This window comes from Equus asinus, chromosome X (genome assembly GCF_041296235.1).
Source record: "Equus asinus isolate D_3611 breed Donkey chromosome X, EquAss-T2T_v2, whole genome shotgun sequence".
Taxonomy (NCBI): domain Eukaryota; kingdom Metazoa; phylum Chordata; class Mammalia; order Perissodactyla; family Equidae; genus Equus; species Equus asinus.
In genome coordinates, this window is record NC_091820.1 from 127,480,587 (window position 1) to 127,498,360 (window position 17,774).

The 17,774-nt window shown below is 38.2% G+C and overlaps 1 protein-coding gene across 7 annotated transcripts in view; it reads right to left on the reverse strand.

The window, feature by feature from the left end:
• Positions 1–17,774, reverse strand: part of ATP11C (ATPase phospholipid transporting 11C) — a 177,368-nt gene that overhangs the window by 87,762 nt on the left and 71,832 nt on the right. For 6 of the 7 annotated variants that reach the window (XM_044763022.2, XM_044763024.2, XM_044763023.2 and 3 more), the window contains exons 2-4: positions 13,816–13,935; positions 6,344–6,433; positions 3,355–3,435 (exon numbers count right to left, since the gene is read on the reverse strand). In XM_044763022.2, the coding sequence (XP_044618957.1) occupies positions 3,355–3,435; positions 6,344–6,433; positions 13,816–13,935 (291 nt within the window). Of the gene's footprint in view, positions 1–3,354; positions 3,436–5,542; positions 5,698–6,343; positions 6,434–13,815; positions 13,936–17,774 lie in introns of those variants that run through there. The other variant, XM_044763027.2, reaches the window with a different exon arrangement.

A 17,774-nucleotide genomic window follows, 5' to 3' on the forward strand; every position in this document is an offset into this window, starting at 1 on the left:
AGCTGCTACTCTCTGTTGTTGTCCTTCTACTTATCTCCTCTGCTCTTGGTTTTGTAGCCCCTTTCCTTTTTTGGATTTTTCAGGAATGAGGGTTTTCCTGAGGATTTCCTGAAGAGGAGGTTTTGTGGCAATGAACTCCCTTAATTTTTGTTTATCTGGGAAAGTTTTTATTTCTCCATCGTATTTGAAGGATATTTTCGCTGGGTAGAGAATTCTCGGCTGTAGATTTTTGTCCTTCAGATTTTTGAATATATCATTCCACTCTCTTCTAGCCTGTAAAGTTTCTGCTGAGAAATCTGCTGATAGCCTGATGGGGGTTCCTTTGTAGGTTAGTTTCTTTTGCCTGGCTGTCCTTAATATTTTCTCCTTGTCGTTGACTTTTGCTAGCTTCACTACTATATGCCGTGGAGTTGGTCTTCTTGCATTGATAAAGTTTGGAGATCTATTGGCTTCTGTCACCTGAAGATCCATCTCCCTCACCAGATTTGGGAAGTTCTCAGCCATTATTTCTTTGAATAGGTTTTCTGCCCCTTTCTCCTTCTCTTCTCCCTCTGGTATACCTATAATCCTTACGTTGCATCTCCTAATTGTGTCTGATAATTCTCGGAGAGTTTCTTCATTTCTTTTAAGTCTTGCTTCTCTCTCCTCCTCTGCCTGCAACAATTCTATATTGCCGTCTTCCAAATTGCTAATTCTTTCCTCCATATTATCGGCCCTACTGTTCAGAGCATCTAGATTTTTCTTAATCTCCTCTATTGTGTTCTTCATTTCCAATATTTCTGTTTGGTTCTTCTTTATCGTATCAAACTCTTTTGTGACATAGCTCCTGAACTCCTTGAGTTGTCGGTCAGAATTCTCTCTTAACTCATTGAGAATCTTAATGATGGCTGTTTTGAAGTCATCGTCATTTAGGTTATATATCTCATTTTCTTTGGGATTGTTTTCTGTGTATTTGTTACTTTCTTTCTGTTCTGGAGATTTAATGTATTTTTTCATATTGCTTGATGTTGTTGATTTGTGCCTCCGCATGGAGATAGAGTTTAGTTGCTCCTTTCACTTGTTTCAGCTGCTGCGGTGGGGGGAGCAGCTGTTTATACTTCACCAACCAGGAACCCTGTCCGTAGTTGCTAACTGGGCCTGGGCCCCTCTTCGTAGCCACAGTGGCCCTTTGGATTCCCTCCTCTGCCGTGGGGGCCATCACAGGGGGGCTTCAGGCTGCAGGTGCCTACTGTTGTAGCCCACCTAGATGTGCTCTCTCCTTGGGGTCTGCAACGGTGTTATGGGCTTTTCCAGCGGCCAGGGGTGGGATCACTTATATTTGTCGCTCCGTTGCGGTTGGCACCCACCAAATCTCACTTGACCTCTATGGGTCGCAGGAGAGCTATTGGCATCTTCTACAGTCTGTGGTTAGTACACCTAGCTATGCTGCTTTTGCCCTGGGGTCTTCCAGCCTTGTGGCTGGCGGCTGGGTGCCTTCTACTGGTGCTGTGCAGAGGCTTTCCCTAAGGCTGCTGTGAGCCTGTAGGGTTTCCCCCTAGGCTACTAAGCTGGGTCTCTGGAACTCTCTCCAGCCCCAGTCCTCTCCGAGATCTCCAGCAATCCCTAGCCTCACGGGGTGGGCAACGGCAGCTGGGGGTTGCCCCGCCCTCTGGGATTCTCTCCGGGCCTCTCCGGGAGCCGTGAATGCTCAGCGTGGCCCCTCTGCTAACGGCACACAGAGAGTTTTGTCTGCTGCCCGGGCGGAGCTCTGGCGCTTCCCCTCCGGGTCGCAGAACCGGCCTTTGAAAGTTCCCCCAGCCCCGGTCCTCTCCGAGATCTCCCGCCCTTCTACTTTTTAATTTGAAAAAAATTTTCTGTGTTATTTTCTTACAGACTTAATCACTTAAATACATTCTTTCATAAAAGACTGTTGGGGTGGTCACCTCTGAGGAAATATAATTCCTCCCCAGGGACAGAGAATAGAAAAGGGCAAGTTAGTATTATTTTGGCAGAGAATCTATGATAAGTTTTAGAGATCAACATTTAAACTTCTCCATTGACTTGGTGATAAAAGAAAAATATAAACTGGTGTTCACTTTTTAGAGTTAAAAGTAATCAGGTAAAGATTTAATGGCTCATTTTTCTTTAGGCTTTTTGTCTGGAGTAAATTTAAGCCAAAAGACTACCGAAGGAGGATGTTCATTTGAGCACAAGCTCCTCTCCTTTTTTACATCACTTTGCTTTTTTTCTTTATAATAATGGCTGTACCTTTTTAAATATAACTGTTGGAAAAATCTCTTGATCGCCTTCCTCCTTTTTTCTCAGGTGCTATATTCAGTCCTATTCTGTCCCTCTTTATGATAATGCCAGGCTATTACTTCACCCAATACTTTCTGTGATGTCAGTGAAGAAAGGGCCTAACATGAACTAGTATTAGGAGTAAAATGAATCAGTAAGAGCTTTTGAAAATCATACAGTAGGCTATTCTTAGAACCAGCAATTCTATGATGTTAAAGAAAATAATCCTAACAGCTTAAGGGAAAGAACATTCCAAAAGTCTTTATTTAGCAATCACTCGATAAAATATTCTTGCAGTTCCTGGTAGGCAGGACAGAAGACCAGATAACCCCAAGAGGAAAAGGTGACCTTGTTCCCAATACTGTTAAACTGACCTTCATTTTCTAGGTTCTTTGGGACACTTTTTAAAGCACTTTGGAAAGTACTGTCTCAAAGTATGTTTGTAATTAGCCAGGTCCTGTGGACTGTCCCAGTACATGATACACATTGCTAACCCAGCCCTTTACCTCCAGTTTATTGTTTCCATTTTCAATTTCATCTGGAATTTTTCAAAGGTACTATCATATACAATGCTCAAAATACTTCAAAGACATTAGCACCACAAACTGTAGCAGTTGTCAGCTTTGATAAAAAACAAGAATAAAAGTATCCTCTACCCACCACTCCCTTCAGTAGCATCAGGAAAGACAACAAAATTATTTATGCTCTTGAGATCTCTGCTATAGGGAACAGAAAATAAAGGCCACTAGAATGGGAATTTTTCAGACAGACATACCACATTGAAAAAAATCAATGCATATTCAAAATTCACCTCCCATTTCCCAACTGAGCTGAAACTTCTACCTACTCTATCCTTTACAGTTATATCTCCACTCACAAATATTGAAGAAGAAAGGAGCAAAGAAATTAAGGATGCACCTTATAATCTTTTTAATAGGTTTTAAATAGGAACCAAACACAAACTAAACAAATCAAGGATACTGCCCACGCTAAGTAAATATGAAAAAGAATCTTTGAAAATAAAATTCAAACCAGACAGGACTGAAATGTAGGCATAATTGTAAATAGGAGATTTACCTGCTTGATGGCTGTAACAGTTATAACAAAGAAAAGTGGAAGTCCACTGGTAACTGGGCTAGTTGGTGTATCTACTGTGACCTAGGTAAAGAAATTAAAATGAAAGAATGAAAATAAGACATTAAGTCACATGCAGCACTTACATGATGAAAACAGTTCAGACAGAAATGCAGACAAAACATTCCAGTAGCAAGGTGAATGTCAACTTTCATTAAAACTAAAGCAATCCACACAGCTATTATTTAAGAAAATAGTTCTAAATTCAGGCTTAGTTTTCATTCCAGCTTGGATTAACCCCTTTACTGAAGTATATCCATTCATTTACCATCTATTTGTTGAGCACCGCTCTATCAGCCCCTACGCTATTATCAGCCCGGCTCTAGAGATGCTGCTTTAAACAAAGTGGAGAAAGTCCCTGCCCTCATACAGGTGGCAGCTTATAGGCAGAACCAGACATTAACACATGTGAGATACTGAGATCCAAAGAGTAAATCGAAGTTAACTAGATGAAGGGAGAGCATTCCAGGTACAGTGAATAGTGTATGTAAAGTCTCTATGGTAGGAGGGAGTGTGGCCCATGTGAGGAAACAAAGGAAGCCGATGGCAAGAGAGAGCGTGGTGTGAAGTGGGGCTGGGGAGAGAGACAGGAGCCAGACCAAGCAGGGCCCTCTGGGCTAGAGGTCATTCTTTATTCTACAAACAGTGGGAAATCACTGAAGCTTTTACGCAGGGAGAGGTCACATCACATGAACAGAACTACATTTTGAAAAGATCATTCTCACTGCTTTGTGAAATAAGGAATGGATGGGAACAAGAGCGGAGGCAGAGAGTTCATTTAGGAGGCTACTGCTATAATCCAGGGTGAAAGATGATGACTTGGACAAGGGTGGTAGCAGCAGACAAGGAAAGAAGATCCAGAGAGATCTGGGAGGCACAAATGGCAGGATTGGTAAAGAATTTCTTATAAGGGGTGATTAAAGATATCTTCCAGGTGTCTGGTTAAGAAGGCTGCGTGGATGTTGTCGTCACTCACTGAAATAGGAAATACTGAAAGACAACTAGATTTGAGGGACAGAGGACCATGAGTTCAATCTGCCCTCACAACTCACTGACTCTCATCTCTAAACCCCACCCAGACCTGCCCTTGCCGCACACCTTGTGTTGCAGACACAGGCTTTTACATGGCTCTGGGCCTTCATGCACAGACTGAGATGCCAGTCTGGCATTCTTCAACAGGTAAACTCCCTCTAATCCTTTAAGGCTCAGTTCAGATACCACCTACTCTTTGAAGACTTCTCAAAACCCCTTGGATAGAAAAAATCATTAATGTCCACCATATCCCCATAGTTATTTTGCTCATGCTACTTTTACATCTTTCACTACATTAAATTAAGTGAATATATGACTGTCTTCTTGGCTATAACATAAATTCCTTAAGGGTTGAAAAGCGCTATCTTGATCTTTACTGTACCTACTTAAATCTTGGTTACCTGGACCACTGCATAGCACACAGTAGGTGCTTGGTATACATTTGCTGAATTGAACTGAAATGCACTGCACGCCAAGTGAAATGACTCTTGTCAGCATAATCCTCTATGTAGTTTATTTTATGCTGTTCTGTAAGACATCTTACCAGCGATCTAGAGGAGCTCCTTTTCAAATGCCCTATCATTCAAGATTGAAATTTGTTCTTTCCCATATCACAGCCCAGATTGGTATTAAGTAGCAGGGCTAAATTGAATTACAGTACCATTTACTCAAAGCCTCAAAGTGGATAAACAGAAGCATTTAACATCAACAAGGCATTTAAGTAATTTCATTGAGGTATTTCTGCTTCATTGAAAAAAATGAAATAAGAAAAAAAGTACCTTTAATGTACTAAAATTTTCACGAGGTAATTTTGGTGAGGGAAAGATTTTAATAGCTTATAGACTTAAAGATGGAAGATGTAATTTAAAATGTCTAAAATTAAAACAGAGAACATTAGCAGGAACACAGAGAAGAGATTCATCTACTAGGCTTTCAACCTTAAAGTAAATAAATGAGGAAGAGTAAAACTAATAATCAGGAAGGTAAGTGATATATTTTCGAATAAACTGAAACTGGTGTTTAACAAAGTAAAACTATTAATTTGAATTATTAAAAATTTGGATATACACCATTGAATTTAATGGTACACAACACGTACTTTTAGGATGAACAAAGATATGAAATTCATGAAAGTTTTTAAAAAAGTAACAAAGTCTCAAGTTTTCTAGTAAAAATGCTACTTTAAAAATATATAAAATCAGGGGCCAGCCCGGTGGCACAGCAGTTAAATTCACACGTTCTGCTTTGGTGGCCCGGGGTTCACTGGTTCGAATCCCGGGTGTGGACACGGCATCGCTTGGCAAGCCATGCTATGGCAGGCGTCCCACATATAACGTAGAGGAAGATGGGCATGGATGTTAGCTCAGGGTCAGTCTTCCTCAGCAAAAAGAGGAGGATTGGCAGCAGTTAGCTCAGGGCTAATCTTCCTGGGAAAAAAAAAAAAAAATATATATATATATACATAAATAAATAAAATCCAGGGGGGGCTCCACGCTGTAGTGGTTAAGTCAGGCCCACTCCACCTTGGGTTTGTGGATTTGGATCCCAGGCACAGACCTGCACCACTTGTCAAGCCATGTTGTGGCAGCGACCCAAATACAAAATAGAGGAAGACTGGCACAGATCTTAGGTCAGGGCTAATTTTCCTCAAGCCAAAAAACAGGAAGATTGGCAAGAGATGTTAGCTCAGAGCGAATCTTCCTCACCAAAAAATAAAAAATATAAAAAAATAAAATCATATAATCTTAAAATGTAATATCAGTACTTTAAAAAGTTGTGTTATAATAAGCCCTGAAGCATCTTTTTAATCAGAGGGCATTTTAAGGTTAGAAATGGATTGAAAATTTGTTTGAAGCCATTAAGTTTCTTAAAGTGGAATGGCTGTTTATGGAGGTCTTACCTGTACAAGGAAAATGATGAGAAAATAAAAATTCGCAATTCTTCTAAACTGTTCAAACAGATTCTTTGGGAGGAAATTCCAAAGTGTATACTGTAAGGGAGGAAGAAATCAAAAAGATTATTAGAAAGGAAACTTGAAAAATTCTAAAAATAATGACTCACATGGGTCCAGATTATCACACCACTTTGAAATCATGTTAAAATCCAAACCCTCAAACATACAAAAAAGCATATACTTAGAGGTATAGTATATAAACACTTTTTTCAGGAATGAAGTCACTTTCAGCATTACAGTTGGGCCATCTAGTCCCATCCCTTTGCTTTCCCTGACCCAATCTAAATTAAGTTCCTTGTTATATGCTTTCATAGCATCCTCTACTTCCTTGTCAACACACATTACAGAGAATAACTTTATATGTGTGCATTTTTAATTGAAATTTCTCCCTCCACAGACAACGGGTTCTATAAGGGCAGGCTTTTCACCTTATTTCTTTTTCCCCAGCACACAGCAGACTGCCTGACACAAAGCAGAACTCCATAAATTAGTTGGATGAATGAATGAACAAACTCCTCTGGCTCAGCTAACCTCTGGACTCGTCACCATCATCACAGATATAGCTCTGTCCTCCCAGTTATCTCCCACTTCCATGACAGCTGAGGTATATACGTAACCCGGGGGCATAGAGGGCTTTCACTTCAAGCAACACTATACCAGCCTGGGCTTTGGTAACTTGTAATAAATAAAGGTTGCAATGCTAAATTGCACACGAGCAGGAGGAGAGAACTCCTAGGCCAATTGTCAAATCGCACAGACTTTCTCACTGACACCTTAAGCTCAAGGATTAGGTCATTTAAAAATCACCGGAAGTTGGATTTTCTAGATCTTTTTTTTTTTTAAAAGATTTTATTTTATTTTATTTTTTTCCTTTTTCTCCCCAAAGCCCCCCGGTACATAGTTGTATACTCTTCGTTGTGGGTCCTTCTAGTTGTGGCATGTGGGATGCTGCCTCAGTGTGGTCTGATGAGCAGTGCCATGTCTGCGCCCAGGATTCGAACCAACGAAACACCAGGCCGCCTACAGCGGAGCGCGCGAACTTAACCACTCGGCCACAGGGCCAGCCCCTCTAGATGTCTTAACAAAGAAGAACAGAAACCAGAAAGAAAGAACTGTTTCTTAACCTAAAGATCTAAATCTACACTTAAATGTCTCCACCTCACTTATCTCCATAATGTGAGAAAATATCCATTAAGTTAGGTAAGGTGACTGAAAAGCCAAAGTCACAGAGCATGATATAGTATATGGGAATTTACTACAGTCATGCACCACATAATGACGTTTTGGTCAATGACAGACCACATATGATGGTGGTTCCATAAGATGAGTACTGTATAGCCTAGGTGTATAGTAGGCTATATCATCTAGGTTTGTGTATCATAAAGTAAGAAGAAATTTTCCTCTACCCTTCTAGGTTTTTCTGGCTGAATTAAATTGACGTAAGACAGATTAACTGGAGAAAAACAAACAGAAGTTTAATAATATTATACCTAGGAGAAACCCAGGAAAACCAAGTAACTCACCATAATGGCCAAAGCCCTCACCTTAAATACCATCCTCAGCTAAAGCCAAAGGAAGATGCCAGGGGTGAGAGAGTCAAGGACTTCCAAGGGAAGGAAGGCAATTCACAGGTAGGTTAAAGGGAGCAAGCACTTGGAAAACAAATGTTTGGCCACACAGGCACAGAAGAACACAGAGGAGAGCCCAACAAACAGGCTTTTCTAGGTTCCTCCCTGTCTACCACTTAGTGCAAGTTATGCTAAGGAGACAGCTCACTTCCTGAGACAGGTTTTTTAATCTGAATTCTTTTAGGCAGTTAAGGGGGAGGTAACAAAAAATGACTTTGAATCTTTTGTTTCCTAAAACTAATCAGCCTAAAATAATCCTCATGTTAAAGAGATATATTTTGGGGTGGCAAATTTTGTTCCCCTTCAGTACACTCTATGATGTTCGCATAATGACGAAATCACCTAAGGACGCATTTCTCAGAGCAGATTCTCGTCAAAGCAACACATGAAAATACTAACCTCTCTATAAGAGGCTTATGGGCTTTAGGTTTGGGGAATCTCAAGAAAATGAAGGTGAACGGAAGCAAACATATTCAGTGAAGCTGCTGCATTATAACCAACAGGCAACCTAGAAGGTTCTTTCCCCAGGGTTCAAGGAAATGCCTCAGGGAAGCCCCTTCAAAATGCAGTGCAGAATAGTGTGTGGATGTGCATCATTTGGGAGAAGAGAGTTCACACTTTTCATCAGATTCCCAAAGCAGCTTGCGATAAAAAATAAAAGGCATCAGAACCACTGATACAGTCACTTTGAAGCTGAGGTAGGCCACATCAGCACTTAACTGTCACAGTTACTTGAGATCAATTTTCTGAAACAATAAGCTACACTCCAACAACAGGTTAACAGCTGAGCTTCTAGCATGTTGACCTTCTGTTCTCTAACTAAAGGATTTTTAATTAAATAAGCAAACATTAGGGACTGTTAGAGTCCTGTGGGGTGTTAACACATGAAAAGGGAACATTTTTGTTGTTGTTTCTAGGTCCCCACTGTTCACTTACCACTATTTTAACTTACTAAATGAACTGCTCCTTTGAGGAACTCTGGGTATTCTCTTTACAGGAAACTATTGCTATATGCCCTCTTCTGTCCTATAATCAGGTCATGAGCTATTAAGAGGTCAGGGAGCATATCATAAACCCCCTTACCACAGGTGCCTAGCATGGTGTTTGGCATATAGAATGCACACAGGAAATCTTGATTAAAACTTGTGTGTTAGCCATTTACTCCACTGCTTTAAATAAAAAGCAAATTAAGTTTCTCATCTCTTTATTATAATACAATGTAATGTAGCATACATTATTTCAATGCAGATCAAGAGAAGTCTACTTTTTTAGAGTTTTCTAATTAAAATTGAAACTGAATTAAAGCCATATGTACCAAGTTATTCAAATTGACTTGTTTACCTAAAAAGCTCAGACTTAGTCAGTTGCTACAAACCAAAAACAATGTTAATTCACAGGAAGAAAATGTTTATAGCATTTGTTTCATACACAATGATAAGAATGGAGATTTTTGGGCCATAAGTTAAGTTATTGCTCAGAGAAGTCAGTAAGTGGATCTTTCATACTGTCTTCTTTTTTTTTGAGGAAGATTAGCCCTGAGCTAACTACTGCCAATCCTCCTCTTTTTGCTGAGGAAGGCTGGCCCTGAGCTAACATCCATGCCCATCTTCCTCTATTTCATACGTGGGACGCCTAACACAGCATGGCTTGCGATGCAGTGCCATGTCCGCACCTGGGATCCGAACCAGCAAACCCCGGACCGCCGAAGCGGAATGTGCGCACTTAACCACTGTGCCACCAGGCCGGTCCCTTTGATACTATCTTAACATGCAACTATAAACTTAAAAAGCAACCCAATATTTAGAACATGTTTAAAAACAGTTTCTACAGGAAAATGCCAGCTTCCTAAATACATACAACGCATTTTACATCTGCTCTGTAGTGAATGAAATGATTGGTACACAAAAATGTGACCCTAAAGATGCAATTATGTGAAAAAATTATGGGTCACCCTCTCAAACATCTACCACCTAATTTAATTTGAAACCAAAATCTTATAACTTTGATAAACAACTTTCCTAATTCGAAAGAGGGAGGTTGAAGTGAATCTCAGCTTTGAGATTCTATTATTTCAATTATATTATTCGTTTTTACCCAAAGTTCAAAAACTTTTCAATTTAGTATTAAAAATGCTGATGGGGAAGCTAAAGCTCCAAAGAACTTGATCTAACGTGTCTGTATATCATAAGAGAAAGCGGAACAGTTAAAAAATGAAGTAGTCACTATTTAAAATAGCTATTAAAGTTAACAGCCAGTTGTGAATGAGCTATCAGAAGGAACACTGACTTTTCTACCACTAGGATTTCCATTCCATGGAACAAAATAACCATACTTTAAGATTAGTTGTAAATAAGCACCCAGTTGTAAATAAGCAGAGCTCTAGCTTGAGTAACTATTCACTTGGCTAAATTACTGTATCCATTTTATTATCAACTGTCCTTGATGTAGGCATTAAATCCAATTTTGAGCATCACAGCAGGTTACTTTAATTTTCATCACCAATGTCAAGCAGAACTTTCTCTTTTTTTAAGTATCACTCTTTCCACCACAAATTCAGAAGAGAAAAAGAGTTACCAGGACATTTCTGCATTAGGATTTAGTAAGTTTAGCTAAAAAGACTCAGACAAAGAAATGTCTAATAAATTCTACTGATGAGTCTGATTTTTAAAATGAGGGGAAATGGTAGTGTAATTTTAGGCTTGCAATTTCAATCCAAGAAGTTCTTTCACAAAGGAGTACTAAGTTTAACAGCGGGCATACCTTCAAGGAGTTAGGCGGAGCTCACTGATTCTTATCCCACTGAACGGGCTTCTAGATGAAGCTCAGGATTTTTAAAGGGGAAAAAATGTAGAAAAGAGAAATAACATGGAAGCTAAAGATCCTAATCCTAGCAGGATGCAATCCATGCTCCTTTAGCGACACAAAGGGATTTCCAAGTTTCCTACCAGCTACAAAATGCTGGAAATTCCCAAAGGTCCATGCAGCATTAAAATAAGGAGGCTGCAAAAAACAAGTTTTTCTAAAGAAAGTATTTGTGCTTCAAAGAAGAACAGAACACTAATTTTATAAGTAAAATTTAAAGTAGGTCAAAGTGTTTATCTTCAGTGTTCCCTACACAACAAGACTTATTCCCAGTGTTACACTGACATTACTGATGACATTTGTAAACAAACAAGCAAAAAACACTCAATTAAGAGAAAGTTATTTTTATTACTGAAAGCTTGAGAAAGGAAATCAACACTTGCTATAAAGCTCGCAGGCAACTAACATTCTATAAATTGTACATTTCTTCAATTAAAAGATCCTGGTGCAAATATGAACAGCCAAAAGACAATGTGAGGAAGAAAAAGTCAAATTATAAAACTGTTGTTTTCTCCAGAATGGACAAAAGGCCTCCTTTTAAGAGATCACTCCACACGTTCAAAACATGTGAGACTGAGGAAATCAATGGTACTGCTCAGGACTGTAATAATAATAATCACAGAACCATAAACAACAATAGCAGCTACCATTTACTGAGTTGTTACTGCCTGCCAAGCACAGTGCTTAAATGTCTTCTGTGGATTATTTCATCCTTACCACAGTCCCATGAAGTAATCACTGTTGATATCCCCATTTTACAGATAAGAAAAGTAAGTCACAGGGAGGTCAAATGATTTACTTTAACCTTAAACCCAGGTTCCCTGTCTACCAAGATGAAGCTCTTTACTACTACACTGTATGCTATCCTCTTACAAGAATTCATCGTATTAAGATTTTACTCTTTTTCTAAAGTTAATAGTATACTGTCAGTTCCTCTTTTTCTGTTCTAGAGCTTTTATAAAAAAGTAGGTTAATAAGCAGTTAACTAGAAAAAGTGTAAACATATAATATTTACAGAGAAAAAAAGAGATGTGCTAAGTCCATCAATGCAGACATGTTCTCTTCTTTATTTTGGTTCCTAGAACATATACATAGACATATATGCAAATCTGTTTAAAAACAATCTTTATTTGCCCCATAAGCTCCTGACTATTTTAAACAATATCCTATTGCATTGTTTTGCGTGCTGGCAAAACTGAAGCTATATAAAATATGAAAAATATTTTACTAAATACAAAGAGTTGAGAATTAAACTGAGTCTTATACATTCTTTTAAAATGTGAAAACACAAAGTATATCACAACAAAATGATTATCACTAGTTCAATGAAAAGCCACCTTACCATCAGTGTGTCATTTTATTATCTTCCACATAAAACACTATGGGAAATAATAATTCCTTAGGAAATATTTTATATTTCACTTGATGTAAAAGGAGAGAGAACACTGAGGAAGGAGCCCAAATAGCACAATGATATGAAAAGGTATCTTTCTTTAGAGCCACTAGACCTTATAAAGCAGTTCTGCTTGTGGCTTTATCAATAACTCTGCTTGGCGACCATGTCACTAACTTAATTTCTCTGGGTTTGCTTTCTCCATCTGCAAAGCCGGTGAGTTGAACAAGAAGACCTCTTAGGATCTTTCAGCTCTACAAGTCTAGGATTCTGAGTTAAGAGACTAGAACGGATTGTTTTCTTGGATACTACAGGGTGAGTCACAATTTTCAGTGAAAGAACTATTCATTATCTTAGGCACAGGTATGGAAACTTCTGTCTGATGATAAATTTTCTGCCATAAGTTTAAAGATTAACAAGAAACAGACATTTAATCCAAATGTACTCAGAGCGTTCTACAGGCCAATAACTCTGCTCATTAGGCAACGCAGTTTTCACTTACTCTGTCCATCTCCTAGCTAAGCATAATCTGTACTACATCACTACCCAAAGAGAAATCACATGTATTTCTGAAAACAAAAAAAATTTTTTAAGGAAGGGCCTAGTTTTATGTTTCAGGTCCTAGGTGTTTACAAACACGCAGTGAACCAATTGTCACCAACGTCTTAGATCTGCCTTGCCAGGCTGCATGAGACAGCGAGGAAAACTATCAAGATCTGTGCCAAGCTACAAGAGACGGCAGTGGGCCAGCCCTCTAGCACCTGGCACCCAACCTTGTCAGCCAAAGGTAAAGGTTAGCAAAGTAATACTTGTAGAATGATGACTACTGGGTACTAGGGACTATAAAGAGTACTTTCACATATGGAACATCAGTTCCACTTCACTGATGAAGACATTCAGACTCAGAGATTAATTTGGCCAATGTCACATAGCTAATAAGTGGTCAGGCCAGGATCTAAACACAGGTCTTCAGACTCTCAGGCCACTGCTCTTAGCACTACACTATGCTGAAGTAAGATGATTATTCAAATGGTGGCACAGCTACAGTGATTGAACTCTTAACTGTTCAGTGTACCGAGCAGAATGCACCCGTTAGGACCCAGGAGTGTACTTGAGAAGCTCCACAATGGAGGAGAAAGAGGTACAAACATCATTCTTGAATAGCACCCTCCAAAAGAATTTAAATTATTTACAAGCTTGTCCATCCACTTAAGGGTACTTCAGGAAGCTTTGGGTAGGTAAATAATTTCTACTTTTAGAACATTTTAAGGCTTAAAGTAATACATATAATCAACAGGTACTGTGAATCATAATAGAAGGCAAGTGAATGATCTTTCAACTATAACAAGACAAAGTGATGCTTTAAAAAAAACAGCCTTTCAGTGGAGTAATTACCACAGTTGGTATATGATTGGTACAAGTGCACATCTATGTATACATATATAAATGTACCAGCTTCCTCAGAAGCATAAAGACAAATAAGTGCATTCTCTGGTTCACCATATAAACATCTATTGAGTTAAAAAACAACTTACCTTAGATGAGACTATTCTATTATCACAAAATTTTTGTGCAACATAAGTTTCTGTTTCTGAAACTGGATGATGGCCAACAAACACTGTGCGTGTACCAACTCGTTTCTCTTCTCCAGCACACTGACCAAGAAAAAGAGGGAAAAAGTCAGTTTTTCATCACATTTTTCCATGCTTCTAGCAAGCTCAGAATTCTTGTCTAAGCATGTTTGGCTATAGTCTACAGAGAGAGTAATAGGGAGAGGAGAAAACCTTGTTAGAAAATTCAAACTCCACTAAGCTCTGTGTTGCTGACTTAGGGCAGGTAAGTAAAAGTGCTGCTTGAGCCAACTGTTCTGAGGCCAACACTGCAATTCTAAAATGTGTAAATTAAGGAAAAGTACCCTGGATAAAGAGAACAAATTAGTGGTTACCAGAGGGGAAGGGGGTTGGGGGGGTGGGCGAAAGGGGTAAAGGGGCACATATGTATGGTGATGGATAAAAATTAGACTATTGGTGGCGAACACGACGCAGTCTATACAGAAACTGATAAATAATAATATACACCTGATATTATACATTGTTATAAACCATTATAACCTCAATAAAATAACTGAAAAAAAAGTATGCTGGAGAAACAATATTGTTACTGCCAATCATTTTTCTTTCATCCACAGAATCTCAACCATTACCATCACAGCAACACACTAACTTAAGAAAGGTCAGACTTGGAATATTTAATTTATTATACAACAACTATTGAGGACAACCTTGTCAATTACCTTACCAGACAGCAGAAAGCAGAATGCCAATTACTTCTAAACACAAAATAACTACTTATAAGTATTTAGAAACAGAATGGCTGCCTCTATTAATGGAATGATTAACTACATCTACAAAGAAATGTTGTAATTCTCTGGCTTTTCAGGAAAGACATTCCTTTGTGATCTCTCAGAGCCTATTATCAAAAAATCTCATTTCATACAATATATCGCTAATGTCACTTTTACATTTTTAAAAAGTAGGTTCACTGAATCTAGAAGTTCCAAGGTTGAGCTCCACTTTACCTCACCCTTTTATTTCACTGAGGCTACACTGTTTTCTTAAATCAGGATAATATACTTTTTTATATAAAGTTGGGATAGTCTCCTTTGATGGTACTATATCATCATGTTTGAGATGACCATATGACAGAAATCAAAATCCACTTATATATTTCATTCCTTTTTAAAAAGATATTTCCCCAACCTAAAATGTTTTAAAGTATGTAGCCAAAGATTTTCCTTCCTTTCAATGATTTATTTAAAGGTCAAAGATGTAAATCTCTACCCCCAAAATAATCATTTTAAGCAAGACTACTTAGAGCTTTCAAAATTCTCCAAATATCTATATTTGGGTGTATTCTAGTCTGAGTTTTTGTACCTCATATAGATTTTATAGGGAAAGTGGTTTTTTAGTTAAAAGAAACAAAAATCATCCCAAAATACAGATAAGACCTCTTGCCTCACCACTTTCATTTAAACTTATTATTTAGTGGGATATTGCCTTCAAAATCTGTAGGGAATCAATCAAAAAGTAATTGGGATAAATTGAAGTAGGAGAGATTTAGGCTGTATATAAAGGGTAACTTCTGGAAATCTACCCTGGCATGGGTTAAGGGAGCTTATGGGAATCTCTATCCACAGCAACCTGGAAAAAGTCAACAAGTATCAGTGCTGGACGGCTTAGCTATTTACCCACTGGCTTAAAGATAGGGCATTAGAACAACTGATTGTACAACGTCCTTTGCATGCTAAGAGTCAGTGATTACCAGGTAAATTTTCAAACAGTTCCTGGAAACCAGTAAACAGTACTTTTACCGGAATCGTAGCTACATAGATTTTGTAGGGACTGACTTCTTTGTTTGTAACTGTAACATACAGGGTCTGACACAGCCTACTGATAAAAGTACAAAATTTTCCATTCTGCAAAACGTAAACTCAAAGTGAACAAACCTGCTAAAAGAATAGTTTATTCTGCTTTACCCCTACCCTCACCTTCTGTTGCAAGTTACAGCCTCACCATAGTCTCTGCAAGAGACCTGAACCGTATAACGTACCAATTTGAACTATAGAAATTGTCGAGTCTATATACACCCTGTAATTTACAACCTTTAATTTAATAGTCACATGGTTGTTTAGTTTTTCACACAAGCAAGAAGTGGCTCTAGAGTAAATAAGGAAGAGCTAGCTCTTATGCCAATTCTCAGATCATTCTACCAATGGAAAGGGGGAAGAGGAAAAGAAAAAGAGGTAAAGGGTCAGTGAAGCAGCTCTGCCAATACAGATTGTTCCCCTCAGTTAAGAGTGGTCACTGATTAACTTAAAACAAAACTGAACCATTACTTCCCCAATTCTGAATTGTCTTCAACTTTCTTCCCTGGCAGGTAACAGTATTTCAGAGAACAAAAGAAAGGAACAAGTATCATGCAATTTTTCAGGCACATGATATTTTTATGAATTCCCTACATTTGAATAGCATTTACAGTTTTACTAAGAGCTTTCCCCATACATTATCTCTCTGATCTCTTTCGAATAAAGCCTAAGTGACCTCTATCTCCATTAAATTGGAGAAAATGGATTGAAATTGCTGTGCAAGTTGGGGTGGAGGAGAGAGAGATCCCAGCAGTGATAACTGTTAGATGATGAAATAGGAGCCTGAGAGAATTTATAGAACGTCCACTCCTGAGGATTTTTCAAAAAAGGGCAGTCTTCTCAGCCCAGGCAGGTTTTGTTTGGGAGGTGCCTGAGAACTGGGGGTGTGGGTGGGGTGGGGTGAAACAGATGACTTTTCTACGCCTGTTTACCCTAAAATCTGATGAACATGCTATTTCTAGTGGAATGTGCTCTAACTATATAACCTTGTTTGGTTTGCATAAAAATGGCAATGCTGAACTTGTGTGTAAATTCGCTGTAATTTTCTACTTGTTGCCAATGTAGAGTGTTAAAACAGGGGTTTTACTTCCTGTGATTTTGAATAACATTGGTGCCTTAGCCAAGGCAGAGAAACTCCAAGTAGGAATCACAAGAACATTTCCCACGGAGATGGCACACAATGTAGTCCAGAGCGGGAATGTATGATTTCCTGCCACCTCATAATGAATTTTAATTCAATAAGAGTCCATCCTGTGTTAAACTGTTTTCCTTCCAAATATTCTTAGGAACAGCATTTCTTAAAACTGAAATATGTTGGCACCAATTCTATTTTAACGACTACAATAAACAGAATAAAAACACATTAAAAAGTATATTTATAATATAGGAATTAACAGAGAAAACAATTTAATTTTCTTCAAGATAAAAATCACTCTTTTGTATTCTTGATTTACACCTCCATTGTATAAACTGAATTTTCTAAAATAAATAAATAAATAAATAAAGCACGGAATTTATACCAAAACATAGTCACTCAATAAAAATCAGAGTAAAAGGGTACTGTTACTCAACTAGTACAATCTTATAATCCTATGCCTTTGCTAGTCATAAAACATAGAAAGCTGTTGGAAGTATAATTTGTTTCCTGACTGCCTCTAGACTAGTGACTCACTTAAAAACTGAGAGAAAATAGAGACCTCAATACAAGACTGTCACTATAAAACTTGGTACAGGATCTGAAATACAGCTCACATCTCCATCTTTTCCAGGTGTTGGCCGACTTAAATTTATCACTTAGTCATAGATCAGACGTTTTTGATTCTGGCCATACTTTGGCTTTAAACATAATACCAATGCCTGAGTCTTTAATATTTAATTTTTCTGGAAGCCCCCCAGGTGACAATTCTAATTTGCAGCCAGGGTTGAGAAAACTGCTACAGAATCCCCATCTCTGATTTAGTGATTGCCCTTAACTAACATCTTACAAGTTTTTAGTATACCAGCCATAATCCTACACTTTTTCTTTAAGTAATTAAAATAATTTAAACAATTTGCTTTTCAAAAGATAAA